This window comes from Aspergillus lentulus, assembly GCF_001445615.1.
Source record: "Aspergillus lentulus DNA, contig: Alt01, strain: IFM 54703, whole genome shotgun sequence".
In the NCBI taxonomy this organism is placed as follows: domain Eukaryota; kingdom Fungi; phylum Ascomycota; class Eurotiomycetes; order Eurotiales; family Aspergillaceae; genus Aspergillus; species Aspergillus lentulus.
This window is the reverse complement of record NW_028322123.1, coordinates 4012707-4024951: the sequence shown is the minus strand read 5'-3', so window position 1 is coordinate 4024951 and position 12245 is coordinate 4012707. Positions and strand designations below refer to the sequence as shown.

At 48.3% G+C, this 12245-nt stretch overlaps 5 protein-coding genes across 5 annotated transcripts; 3 read left to right on the top strand and 2 right to left on the bottom strand.

Annotated features, from left to right (window-relative positions):
• Positions 1-143: 143 nt before the first annotated feature.
• ALT_1245 (uncharacterized protein) lies at positions 144-878 on the bottom strand (the record flags this gene model as incomplete). Its single annotated transcript, XM_089599115.1, has 1 exon — positions 144-878. The coding sequence occupies one exon, from the start codon at positions 876-878 to the stop codon at positions 144-146; it is 735 nt and encodes a 244-aa protein (XP_089456779.1).
• Positions 879-3821: 2943 nt separating this feature from the next.
• ALT_1244 (phosphatidylserine decarboxylase family protein) lies at positions 3822-5264 on the top strand (the record flags this gene model as incomplete). Its single annotated transcript, XM_033563364.2, has 1 exon — positions 3822-5264. The coding sequence occupies one exon, from the start codon at positions 3822-3824 to the stop codon at positions 5262-5264; it is 1443 nt and encodes a 480-aa protein (XP_033419255.2).
• A 764-nt stretch (positions 5265-6028) lies between these two features.
• On the bottom strand, positions 6029-6374 carry ALT_1243 (uncharacterized protein; the record flags this gene model as incomplete). The annotated part of the gene is made up of 2 exons (XM_033563365.1): positions 6029-6207; positions 6260-6374. The coding sequence occupies 2 exons, from the start codon at positions 6372-6374 to the stop codon at positions 6029-6031; spliced, it is 294 nt and encodes a 97-aa protein (XP_033419256.1).
• Positions 6375-8761: 2387 nt separating this feature from the next.
• ALT_1242 (uncharacterized protein) lies at positions 8762-10370 on the top strand (the record flags this gene model as incomplete). Its single annotated transcript, XM_089599114.1, has 2 exons — positions 8762-8817; positions 8867-10370. 2 exons carry the CDS (start codon positions 8762-8764, stop codon positions 10368-10370), a joined length of 1560 nt encoding a protein of 519 aa, XP_089456778.1.
• Positions 10371-11145: 775 nt separating this feature from the next.
• Positions 11146-12081, top strand: ALT_1241 (aromatic alcohol reductase; the record flags this gene model as incomplete). Its single annotated transcript, XM_033563367.1, has 1 exon — positions 11146-12081. One exon carries the CDS (start codon positions 11146-11148, stop codon positions 12079-12081), a length of 936 nt encoding a protein of 311 aa, XP_033419258.1.
• Between the last annotated feature and the right edge of the window lie 164 nt (positions 12082-12245).

The following is a 12245-nucleotide window of genomic DNA, read 5'->3' as shown; positions in this document are numbered from 1 at the left end:
ATTTATACTATTTTGTATACTTAGTACTTTTTATCCCCCCACCTGGTGGCATGGTGGATGAGATTGCGGGTCCAGTTGACTAAAACACTGCATTTCCCTCCTGGACTATCTTATATGTAAACATGCGCTCCGCCATTGCTAGGTCACTTCGGCTCGTCCCGTGCGAAAGCTTCCAACTGTGAATAATACTCATCCATCGCCAGAACTTCTTCGCCGTCTTTCGGGCAGCCATCATCTGATCCATCGATCGGCGGATTCATGTCCGAATACTGACATCCCGGCCACTTAGGGAGTCCTGATAAGAGATTCCCAACCCAGATCCAGACAGCAGTTCCCCCTTTGATCAAGGTATTCATAAGGTTTGTGCAAGGGTATTGGACATAGCGTACATTGCCACCCCTCTCGCAGAGGTCCCGCACAAGCTGATTTGTAACTCCGATCGGATGCACAATCTCGTCCTTCGTTCCTTGGTAGATATACATCGGGAACTTGGGGACCTCAGTTCTCCCCATAAGGCCAAACTGATCCAGTGCCTCACGGAGCTTATATAAGAAGTGATCTCCGTGCCTGAAAAAGGATGAGATGTTCCTGAACGCCAGAGACGGGGGAACCTCTTCCACGCCGAAGTGACGACTGCAGCGTCTCATGGGACCATAGAACTCCTCGCGGTGCTCATCCAGCAGATCTTTATTGATGTATTCTTTTATCTCGGGGATAGCGTTCATCATGCCCAGCACTGCCCACACGTTCAGCTCTGCCCAATCTCCCCCATCACAGTAGATGTAGGTGTTCGTAATGTTGGGAGGAGGACCCCCATGGCAGCACCAACAATCTGGGTCAGAACGGGGGCACAACTGGGCCGCATCTCGGAAGCCCATTCGGTTGCATACGCGCCACCGGAGAACCCGTACAGTACCGTTCAGGCGTTAGGCTGGAGGCCGATTTGTCCTTGAAGTCGTATGCCGCAGGGATCGAATCGAGTACTTAGTAGGCTGTCTGCGGGCCCACGGTGAAGGCCGCATTCACCCCTCGTATTCAGGAATATTCAGAACTGGACCGTTGTCTCGTACGAATGGTTCTATGAAGGACAAATCCATCATATTCCAGGGTAAGGAGGAGCCGAACGCCCCAACCTGGAGCTCGTATGAGGAGGAGGAATTGATGTCTGGTGAGTCATAGACAGGCTGCACCGATAGGAGTCGGTCCTTCGCTTTTTTAGGGATGACTATTGTTGTGACTGAGTGGTTTGCGTTGTTGTTCAGATCCTTGGTAATGTATAGCAGTTCATATGCGCTTGGCGGTGGTCTATAATTGTTCCAGGGCTGAATTCTTCTTAAGAACCATCATTCGGCGTATAGGATGGGTCTAGGGATGGGAAAAGTGGCGTTGGTGGCTCAACCGCTGTCACAGTGGCGGGGAGCAGTCCACCTATTAAGACAAGCAAGCGCGGAATGAACCCCATGGTAAGATATAAAGGGAGAACAAGGACAGAGAATGCAGGTTGTGTTTCTCAAAGAGGCAATTGCTATAGGGAATGAGGTAGAAATAAAAAGTCGAAGGTCCTGAAGGTTCAAATTGACTAAATATCTGAAGAGAAATCCGAATCCATAAAGATAGCCAGGGCCGATATATAGATTGCCCGGACTGAATCTAGCCCTTGTCACCTTGATCGGTATGAGACGAAAAGTTGAATTCAGGTATCAAGGCCACAATGCTACATGAGATAGCGACATTGACCAGATTAGTTAATATACCAGAAAAGCATGTAGAAAACACCAGAAGAGGAGCGATGAGGTAATTAACATCAAAGCTGGTTCCTCAATGGGAAATACCGTTTTGCCTGCATTTCTCGGCTGCATCAACTAATTGTTTCAGGATTCTAGGAGCCACGGTATGGGACTGAGCGATTGTCCAGCTGATATGCACTGGATGCTACATATGTATAATGTTACACAACAGTTGTCCGCAGTCGATCGACTGGTACGCCTCGGCATTTGGTTTGGAAATTGATCGTAAGACTCTAGGAGTTTGATATTTCCACGGGAGGGGACGAGGGGAACTGACATTCTAGTATATGTGTGTTGAATGTCGTAAGTCTCGCTCTCAGCTTTACAACAAGTGAAAACTACCAGTCAAAGAGGATTGAGAACACTACTCACACATCTAAGATCTACTGGTGTGTGGAGATCAGTGATAGGCTAAGGAAAACTAGCCGGCAGATGCAGCAGCTGGAGAATCCGAAGTGGCGGAGCTGAAGAGTGGATCGACGTGTCCCTTCCGTCCCTTATTGCTGTAGGTGACCCCGCATTCCTTTGGCATTACACAGTATGAACAATCACCTCTGCTACTCTCGTCTTAAGCAACTAAACTACAGTGGGTTGTGTCTTTCTAACACTTTCTAACATCATCCTTAGAAATACTGGCAAAAGTGGATGTTCAGTTGCGAGGTTTGGGAAGGATGAATAATCTAAGCCCTAACAGAAAGCATGCTTGGTACTCTCAACAGTCAAGTCAGATCATAGGAATGATTATGATAAGAGTAGATCTACATGCAGAGTGGGCAAGGCCAGAAGCGGTAGGGATTGACCAGTCCATTTGCATTGCTTTCTCCCAATCCATGAGTTATTTTGTCCCCAGCCAAAATCTAAACGGACTCAGTAAGATTCCCACAAGCCACCTCCACAATCACCTCGTCAAAAGGCGACAGCTGATAGGTGTTTAACGGAAAGAGCTGCACAGATTCTTCAGCGATCTTTCAGCTCAGCTGCAGCGCGATGCAGTGATCCAGGGCTGATTAACTTTGATCAGTACATGCTATGCTATTTCATGTAAATAGTTCACCATCAATGCTCCCGACGACATTCCAGTGAAATTTGGTAGAGGTAATGAGCTAACTACTGGCGAATACTGCAACGGTGTATAACGGCTCTCTGGCTGACTTGCTGAAATCGGCGAGTGAATCTGACGCCACCATTTTCTGCTGAAAATGAGTAGCTGTAGTGTTGCAGCGTTATAAGTACCGTGCTTCCTCCCACCCTTTGCTTCTTCCGGCTCTCCAGGCCGGTTCGCGGTGTTCAGCATGTTGAAAAGATATTTTAATATTGGTCATCCACCCCTCTTTTCCCACACTACTGTGAAAACAACAGCTCCCATCAGCTGAACTGGCCGATGTGACATAGCATATGTTGGGATGCTTGCATGATGTACTCCGTAGAGACTGGCTTGCTTGCTACCAATTAGCTTTTCTGGGGAAAGGTAATCGTCGTGGGGAAACCCTACGCTAAGTTATAGAAAGATTTCATAGACCTATTTTAAACACATTAAGTTTGGAGCGTTCAATGTCTGTGTTCCATGGAAAAGTATACAAAGTATACAAGCCTAAAATGAAAGTAAAGTTCTAGACTAGGGATAGAGTTTAAGTCAGTTAGGATGCACTTTATACCCAGATAACCATGGTTTGAAACTGAAGACCCTGAGCAATCTCTCGTAAATCGAGTCCCTGCTCCGTACCATTACACGGCTGACAGTGCCATCTACGAGGGCTACTTTGGTTTCAGCTGAAATGTAGGAAAGATGCGACTTCGTGCATATGACGTTACGTGTCCTGCATGCAAACGTCATCAATGACAGTGTTCACAAGTTGCAAAAGTACGTGTAACCATAGGTTAGAGTTGATGTAATACGTACTCTATATTGGGAGATCGAAGTATAAGAAGAGCCAAGTCAAGGCGAAATAATTCGGTCTCTTCTATATCTCAGACACCAACAGTTTCTCCCTTGCACCATTCATTCAAAACAAGTACGATAGCATACCTCAAAAGATGCAGAAATTCTACCTATCCACGTACGCGAAGCCCAGCCTGGGTGGACTCGCAACCGGGAGTGCCACTCATGGCTACGGCCACTGGATGCCCGAGGATGTCAGACTTCGCCGAGCCTGGCTATCGCACCTTCTGGACAAGGCTAAGCCAGAAATTCCCCGAAAACTGAGAGATGGCAAGGAGAACCCCGTCGACGCATTGAGGAATCTAATTGAAAACAATTCAACTCTCTATATGCTTGCCCATTCCATGTTTGACGAGGTCCCTGATAAGGCCCCATACGATAGGGACCCAACCACACTGAAGAAACAAGTCCGGAACTACAAAACCATGTTATATCTTTTCAATACCCTCTTGACCGAAGTGCCAGAGTACTTTTTGGTAAACGACCCCGACGTACCCAGCGGTCTTATTGGGTTCCCGTTCAATGTCATCGTTGACTGGCCGATGGGGACCGAGAGCGGTCGTCAATTCTTCCTCGATCCCAGAGTAAATGAGTCTCTGAAAGCCATCTTGAATAAATGGAATGAGTTCCTCAGCAATCCCAGGGGAAGGACTGGGCAGGAGGGTGGTGGTAATCAAGCACTGATCGACGCCGGTTGGAGCTCAAACATAGCAGTCCAACAGTTGGAGAAGAAGGCAAATGATGCTACCCCTGATAGTAAAAGAAAGTTTACAGAACTGTTCGAACACCCCGCGGGCGGCAAGCAGGAGAACTTCTTCAACTACCCTCATTGGGACGCATTTTTTACGCGCAAGTTCAAGGCCGGTGTTCGTCCTGTAGGAGACGGGGCGCTTGTCAATGCTTGCGAATCGTTCCCTCTTTCGTTTGACACCGACGTCTCGGGCCGCACTACCTTCTGGCTCAAGGGCATGCCATATTCGCTGCATGATATGCTAGGAGCCACGCAGGATGATAGAGTCAGCCAGTATGTTGACAAATTTGTCGGCGGGACTGTGTATCAGGCCTTCCTGAGTGCAGACTCCTACCATTGCTGGAATGCGCCTGTCAACGGCAGGGTTGTATACCGTTCCCTCATTGATGGAACATACTTTGCCGAAACAGCTGCTTCAGGATTCGGAGGTTCAGGTGGACCTGATCCAGCTGGCCCAGATATGTCGCAGCGTTATATCACCCACATAGCAGCACGGGGTGTTCTCATTGTTGACACAAATGTCGAAAATGGCTCACAGATTGGATTAGTGGGCTTCGTACCAGTTGGGATGTCCGAGGTATCCACCTGCCAGTGGGAGGATAGCACTGCTGAAGGGTGCACTATTACTAAGGGAGATGTCATTGGGGCATTCCATAGTGGTGGATCAACCCACTGCCTTATCTTTGAGCGTGAATATGCAAGGCGTCTGAATTTCGATCCCAAGGCACAATACCCGGAGATTGCAACCGCGAACCTGGCCGTTAATAGCACACTGGCTTCTCTCTAGGGTTGATGTTGCTTTGTTGGATTGGACCCTTATGAGGCAATCTACTGATTCTTATTCTGCACTTCAGGGGTGTCTATGTCTGTCGCTCTTGTCGGATATTGCATCTGAATCAGAATGTCATTAAGGAGGAGAATTGGGTAGAATAATCATTACCCTGAAAACGGCTCCTATAAAGAAAGAGGACTTTATTCCATTAGTATACTCTGCTATAACTATTGACGCAGATATTATTGTCTATGTCAAGCAAGACCATATTCATGTCATGGCTTAACAGGGATATACTTTGTACAGGATAGGCTCGGAGGACTTGAGCGCTGGAGTGGGCCATCTCATTTGTGAAGCTAGGGTGCCGATAAGAATACACAACAATCTTGCTTAGCTTGATTGGTCCCTTCGTATAAACCGCGAGGCTTTGTCTATCTATGTATTGGCGAACCTAAGATAATTCCGGAATCTTATTGAGGCTTTGAACATTCCTTTTTCTACTAGATCCGTCATTTGGAAGCTTACACTTCCCACATACCGAGAAGGGCAAATTCGGAGCTGATCCAAATACAATGCTCCTATGAACGTATGCTCTATCTATATGACATGAAGCAACCAAAATCGATTTTCGGAAAACGGTTTTTCCCATTTCTTAATACTAAAGTCTTTCCACTCTACCATATGTTGAATATGACTAAATCGGATAGATCAAAGTACAACATCCACGTCCATATCACACCCTCACTTATGAATCAAGATAACAATGTGCAGCCAGCTCTTCAGCAGTAGTCGCTGCGGCCAGAGCCACCATCAGTGCAACCACCGCCGCAGTAGGTGATGTAGGAGATATCACCATTCATACCACCATTGCAGTGGAAGAGGGATTCCCGGATGTGCGCGTCGTCGGTTGGCTGGCCGGCAGCCTCAAGGGCGCCATTGACCTGCGATCCGTAGTTGCCTATACCTCATTAAGTAAATTAAGTCGGGATGGGAGTGGCAGGTTCACATACCAATGTTCAGCAGGTTATAGCCACAGTAGTTCAGCCCAGTCTTGCAGTTGTCTGCGGCAGCAAAGGGAGCCAAGGCAGCAAGAACAGCGAGTGGGAGAATGGCGAACTTGACCATGATGACGGTAATATATGAGTTTCAAGAGACAGAGATGTTGCAGATAAATTGATCGGGATCGGGATTGGAATCAAAGTGAGATACTGATGAATTGAGATGAGATAAAGGGACAGCATAGAGGCGGATTTGTCCTCCTTCTTATACCCCATGTTCTCCTACTTCGATATTGATCACGTCGTATATTCCCATTTGATGAAGTAATCAAGGACTGATCTGTACATCATGGCACGCCTAGTTGGACGCCTGACGTTCTTACAAACAGCTTGTTACGCCCGGAGATGTGAGGCATTTGTTGTTGCATTATGCCGCTCTCTAGAGGGTCCACCTTTAATTCTCAGCTCAAATGGCTTATGTAGTGTAACCTTCTGAGACATAATAGATGTAAACATCAAAATTGGCTGCGAAGATGGAGGGGACCTCCTATTGTTGTCAGTATGACAGCTGGGCGGACAACCCAAAGCAATTTTCTATATCATTCCCCTTCCAAAGTCCCTCGCATTGAACATCAACATTTGCCCGTCAAGGTGTCAAATTTTCAAATGTACTCTTGAGGTTAAGCTACCACCCAGCAGCCACCACAGCCGCAATGCTTTAAAATCAGGCGCTGCATGGTCCTCATCGCGCCGGCGATCCCTACTCCTAAAAGTACATTACTCTTGTACCATTAGCAATCGTCTAGGTACACCCTCCAATGACGCTGTTTCTGTTTCTGTGGGGATCTGCTACTAACATCGCCCCTTTCGGGGATCTAAATTCTTGTGCTAGATTAGGCCTCCCATTCTTGCTTACGATCTGCATTAGCAACTTAGGTAGAGCTCTGAGGTTGCAGTTATAATATGATGCCACATGCGCGTTTTCGACTAATGTAGTGTATTAAACCCCTGCCTCCTCCCCAACAAGGACGAGGACCGACGGAGACCCCACCGAGACTGCGTCAGGCGCCCTGCCCCCTCCAATCCGCCCGTCATTTGCGCCTCTCAACCGCCGTAAGGTTCCTGATCGACGTTGACATGGCGCTGTTCAGACTGTGTGAACAGGAATGTGAATGTATGTCAGATTTCGGTGATAAACAACACCGAGGCTGGGACTCGAATACATAAAGATATGAGCATGCCGGCAAAAACTTAGATGCCAAGTCTGCCCACAATCATCATAATTAGTTCGGTTGGGTAAAGAAACAATATCGGCCCTTCAACACTTTGCATAACGACCATCATTTTCAGTACTGTCACCTGAATATATCAAAACAAGGTACTCTGTATAGAAGAGGCGCTCACGCATTACCCATGCATTCCCCTGCATACGCTGCCGTCTTTATGTAGAGGCTACTTATCTTTAGAGATATCGTATAGAGCAGCTTCTCATGGAACAACGCCAGGCCATACAACGTCAGTGGATGACAAGAACCCCACGAACAAGGAGACTGGGCATTAAACCGCCCAATTTCAAACCAATTTTAAATCCTGAAACGGCCGAGCACCGATCAAATGCTTCGGGATTTTAGGAATGACTAAACTGCCCTAGGATGGGTAGCTGGGTGGTAGTTGCGGAGGCAGTAGAGGGAGGACTGGACATGATATGTACTATTATCACTGTATCTACCTAGTTTGTGTTCAACGTCTCACTTGAGGATAGATTCACCAGTTGTCATCAGTTACTGCTTTGCGAACTGGAAATACACTAAGCTACACTCAGTTCTCTCCTACTGTTCATTATTCTTATCTTTTGAATTAATTTGGTTGTGGTTAGAGTATCCAACTGAATGAGTATGCGTCACGGCATACTGTGGCTTATGAAGTTACGCTGCCATATATAAAGGAGATCTGCAACAATCCCAGAGAGTAAGACTTTTACATAGATTATGGTTAATAAGTTTACTACCCCTGAAACCCTCTCTTAAGGTAATAAATCGTTCTACTCTGTACATGTCATTCATTTTGTCCTCTCCATGAATAATCAATATCAAGCCCACCCAGTATACATGGTAGAAAATAGCACTGTAAGTCTGCAACTAACCGATCTAACAAGTAAATTTACCACGGAGCACAGAGAAACACACTTAAATTGTTAAAATCAAATGCTGAGCCGCGAATCAAAAGTGCTTTCCCCCATTGAAGTGTGCGTCTGTCCGTCTGAAGCTTGTTGCTCGCGAAGAGGAAGAAACCTCGTATTCGAGCGGCCTAAGCCTTGCACTATACTCTCTTCAGGCCAAGCGCGTGAACACAAGACTGGGGACTGTGGAATCGAGGGCCAGTTATTTAAAAGTGATCATTGCACCTGTATCCTTTTATTCTTCTTTCTACCCTGCCACCAGGGCAGACCCGCTACGATCACCAACACGCACAGCTGACATTTGGTCTAGACATCGGCCAGCCTGATCAGTGCAAATGGCGGATGTCGCTGAGTTGGCAGTGGAGGTGGTGGGTGAAGCCCTCCTTTCTGGGTCAGCAGATCATTCTGTTTGAGGTGCAACCCCATTGACACAGTAACAGAGACCCCCTCTCCGCCGCGGTCAAACTGCTCGTTGGGGGAGGAGTAAAAATCACCCAGTTCTATCTCGACCGCCGAGCCTGTCAGCAATTTCTTGAGGAGATCCAGACGCTTTTCGTCCGCCTGACCAAGCTGGGGTATCTCGCACCGCTAATGCCTGCCTCACAGGAAGAGGCCAAAACAGCCCGGGTCGGATGGATCATGACTCCAGCCGGAGTGGAGAGGCTGCTCTTCACCGCGTACACAGACATCAGTCGTGCGCGCGACCGATTCGGACTTTCAGCCGAACGCCTCAAATCTTTCGGACTGCAGGAACCGGTTATCGTAAATGTCAATTCCCCGTCCAAAGGCGCCGCCATCCGCGAGCGCTTAGGTGCAACGTGGCCGGCGGAGCATCGCGAATGGATGCTGAAACGCATCAACCCCTTTCAGTTTATGCCGACTCTGGCGAAGCACGTTCTGGGCCGGTATGCGCGGAGCATGGTGCGCAAGTCGTTGCGCTCGCCGGCGCATCATGATCTCCTTCTCGCCCGGATCCTTGGCCTGGCACAGTTCTGTGGTCTGGGGGAAGTGAGTCTCGCCGACCTGATTGAGCTGATGGCCCATGCTTGTTACTATGAACGAGTGGCAAGACGGTATGTTGCTGCCATGCTCGGAGTGCATTATACTGTCTTTACGGGGTACGCGTTGGCCGACAGCTTTAACGGACAGGTGTTGGGGAGTCTGGAGAATCCGTTTGAGAACTTTGCCGAGCAAGCGGCAAATTTCTACCATTCACTGGTGCAAGTCGGCGTGGTGGAATATGGTAAACCCCGACTCACCCGAGCTGAGGACATGCCAAATGTAAAATTCAAGATCGACCGCGGAGCAGGTCCAAAGCAGGGCGAGCCCATTTACATGATATCCGGCTGGGCCGAAGCGCTTCTTCGCCGGCCGCGTAATCATCCACATACCCGCTCGGCGGCCAAGGACCTCACCATCGGACTCGCAAAGGACGTGGGCAAGGCCTTCGTCCCTTCGCCGCTGCTAAGAAAGATGGGCAATTTGGGGCGGGATGTTTTGAAACAGGATGTGCACGGGAACAACTGTTATTATGCAGCCGAGCTGGAGACGATTGGCATCAGTATCAAAAGGACACCAGGAGGCCAGCTGGTGGGCAAGGTATCGCAGTTTGGTGACTTTCGGCCGATTCCCTATGGTGGGCAGGGGGTGTTTGGTATGCCATGCGGGTGCAATCAAGCCGATCCTAAGAAGATTATCCAAGGGTCCAGTCTGAATGGTTATCCACTGGCAAATATGTACAAGTATCGAGTGGACGAGAAGCTGCACATTGGATATGATGAGACGGTCTACCACTGGACTGCCGGAGACCTGCCCATGATCCTGTTCTGGGCAGACGGTCATGTTACAGGGACGTATATCCAGGTTGCCGGGGAGTGTGTATATTGCGCTACCAGTCGAGCATTCGGAACGGGGTGTAATCTCATCATAGCGGGAGGATGGTGAGCGCAACTGACAGCCAACCTTGTGGATCAATGTCCGAGAAAGACTTGCTCCGAGGACCTAGTACAAGGGACTCAGAGGGAGACGCGAGATAATGACTACTTGACCGCCGTCGCATGAGCTGCATACATATGCTTAACCGAGACGAATTCTGCTACTTTAAGCTCAAAGTGGACTTCATACCAGTTTCCGCTGGCTGGTTTCGACAGCGTCGAGCTCCACAGCGACAAAGGTTACCTGCTAGATTAGCGTGTTCCTAGCAATGACATCAGTTCTCATACCCCTAGGTACGGCGGTTCGATTAAAGCAAGGTCGACGTTGTCTCTGGAATAGGTGGGTGAGGTCATTGCCGAAAGGGAGACTGTAAGTAGGTAAAATGTGCATCAAACTTGTACCTCTAAACTATTTTGATATTCCGGGGAATTTCATTGGGAGATGGAGTAACTTTTCTCAAAAGTCTCCGAATGAGGGTTTTGCTTACCAATCAAAACTTCAAGAAATGTTAACAAAGAAGAAGAAGATTTGTTGCATAACTTGCACCTGACTCAGGTGGTCTGGTAGTGGCAATGCAATTAGCTCATGTACTGGCCTATGAATTTTTCACCCGTGGGGAGAGGTCTCCCCCCAAGCCCACATGGAGTGTGATCATGGATGTAACCTCTTAAGTCCGAAGCTGACATGGGGCATATACCTTATAGTTATAAATATCACAACAGCTTCTCCCTATGCGAGGGCTTGGTTTAGCAAATTAAGAAATATAACCTTATTTTTGTACAGCATGTCTGGGCGTTCGAAGATCCTCGTTATTGGCGCAGGCGAGCTGGGCAACCAAGTCTTACACTCCCTTGCTCAGCATCCTCATCGAGATGGCGCAACTATTGCTGTTTTACTACGGCCCTCGAGCATCGCATCCCCCAACCCCGACAAAGTCAAGGAGCTCGGGGCACTGCGCAATCTGAATGTGCATCTGGTTCCTGGTGACATTGCCAAAGATTCCGAAAAGCACCTCTCAGACATCTTTGGTGCATACGACACAATCATCGGCTGTACCGGGTTTGCAGCTGGCTCTGGCACTCAGCTCAAAATTACGCGTGCTGTTCTGGCGGCTCAAGTTCCGCGATACGTGCCCTGGCAATTTGGAGTCGATTACGATACTATCGGACGGGGATCCGCGCAAGATCTATTCGATGAGCAGCTGGATGTGAGAGATCTGCTACGCTCCCAGAACCGGACTAAATGGGTGATCATATCGACCGGCATGTTCACTAGTTTCTTGTTTGAGCCTTGGTTTGGTGTCGTCAACTTCAAGGATGATACCATAGAGGCCCTTGGAAGCCTTGATACCAAGGTATCTGTAACAGCGCCGGAGGATATTGGCACGATTACTGCTGAGGCTGTGCTTGGCTCGAGAGCTGACTCGGTCTTTGGTAACAAGCCGATCTATGTTGCTGGAGATACCTTGACTTATGAACAGCTGGCGCAGTTAGTGGAGAGGATCACCGGACGCAAATTTACCAGGCATATAAGAACTGTGGAGGCTGCTCGGGCTGATCTTGCAAGGGATCCTGACAACACGTTGTTCAAATATCAGGTCGTTTTTGGTGAAGGGCGTGGTGTAGCGTGGGATTTGTCCAAGACGTGGAACTGTCAGGTTGGGATCCATGCTTTGACTGCGGAGGAATGGGCACGACTTCATTTGAAGCATAGTGTATGAGACATTAATTCATCTTTGGTCACATAGGTATCCATTAGTCGGAGTGCTACCTGAATAAGAAGACCTCGATTCTGAACCCCGCCCACTGGAGCGGCCGGGACCTATCTCGGGCTGGGAGAGTTATTTGCAAGTATTCTAATATCCGAGGATCCTGGTACATCTCC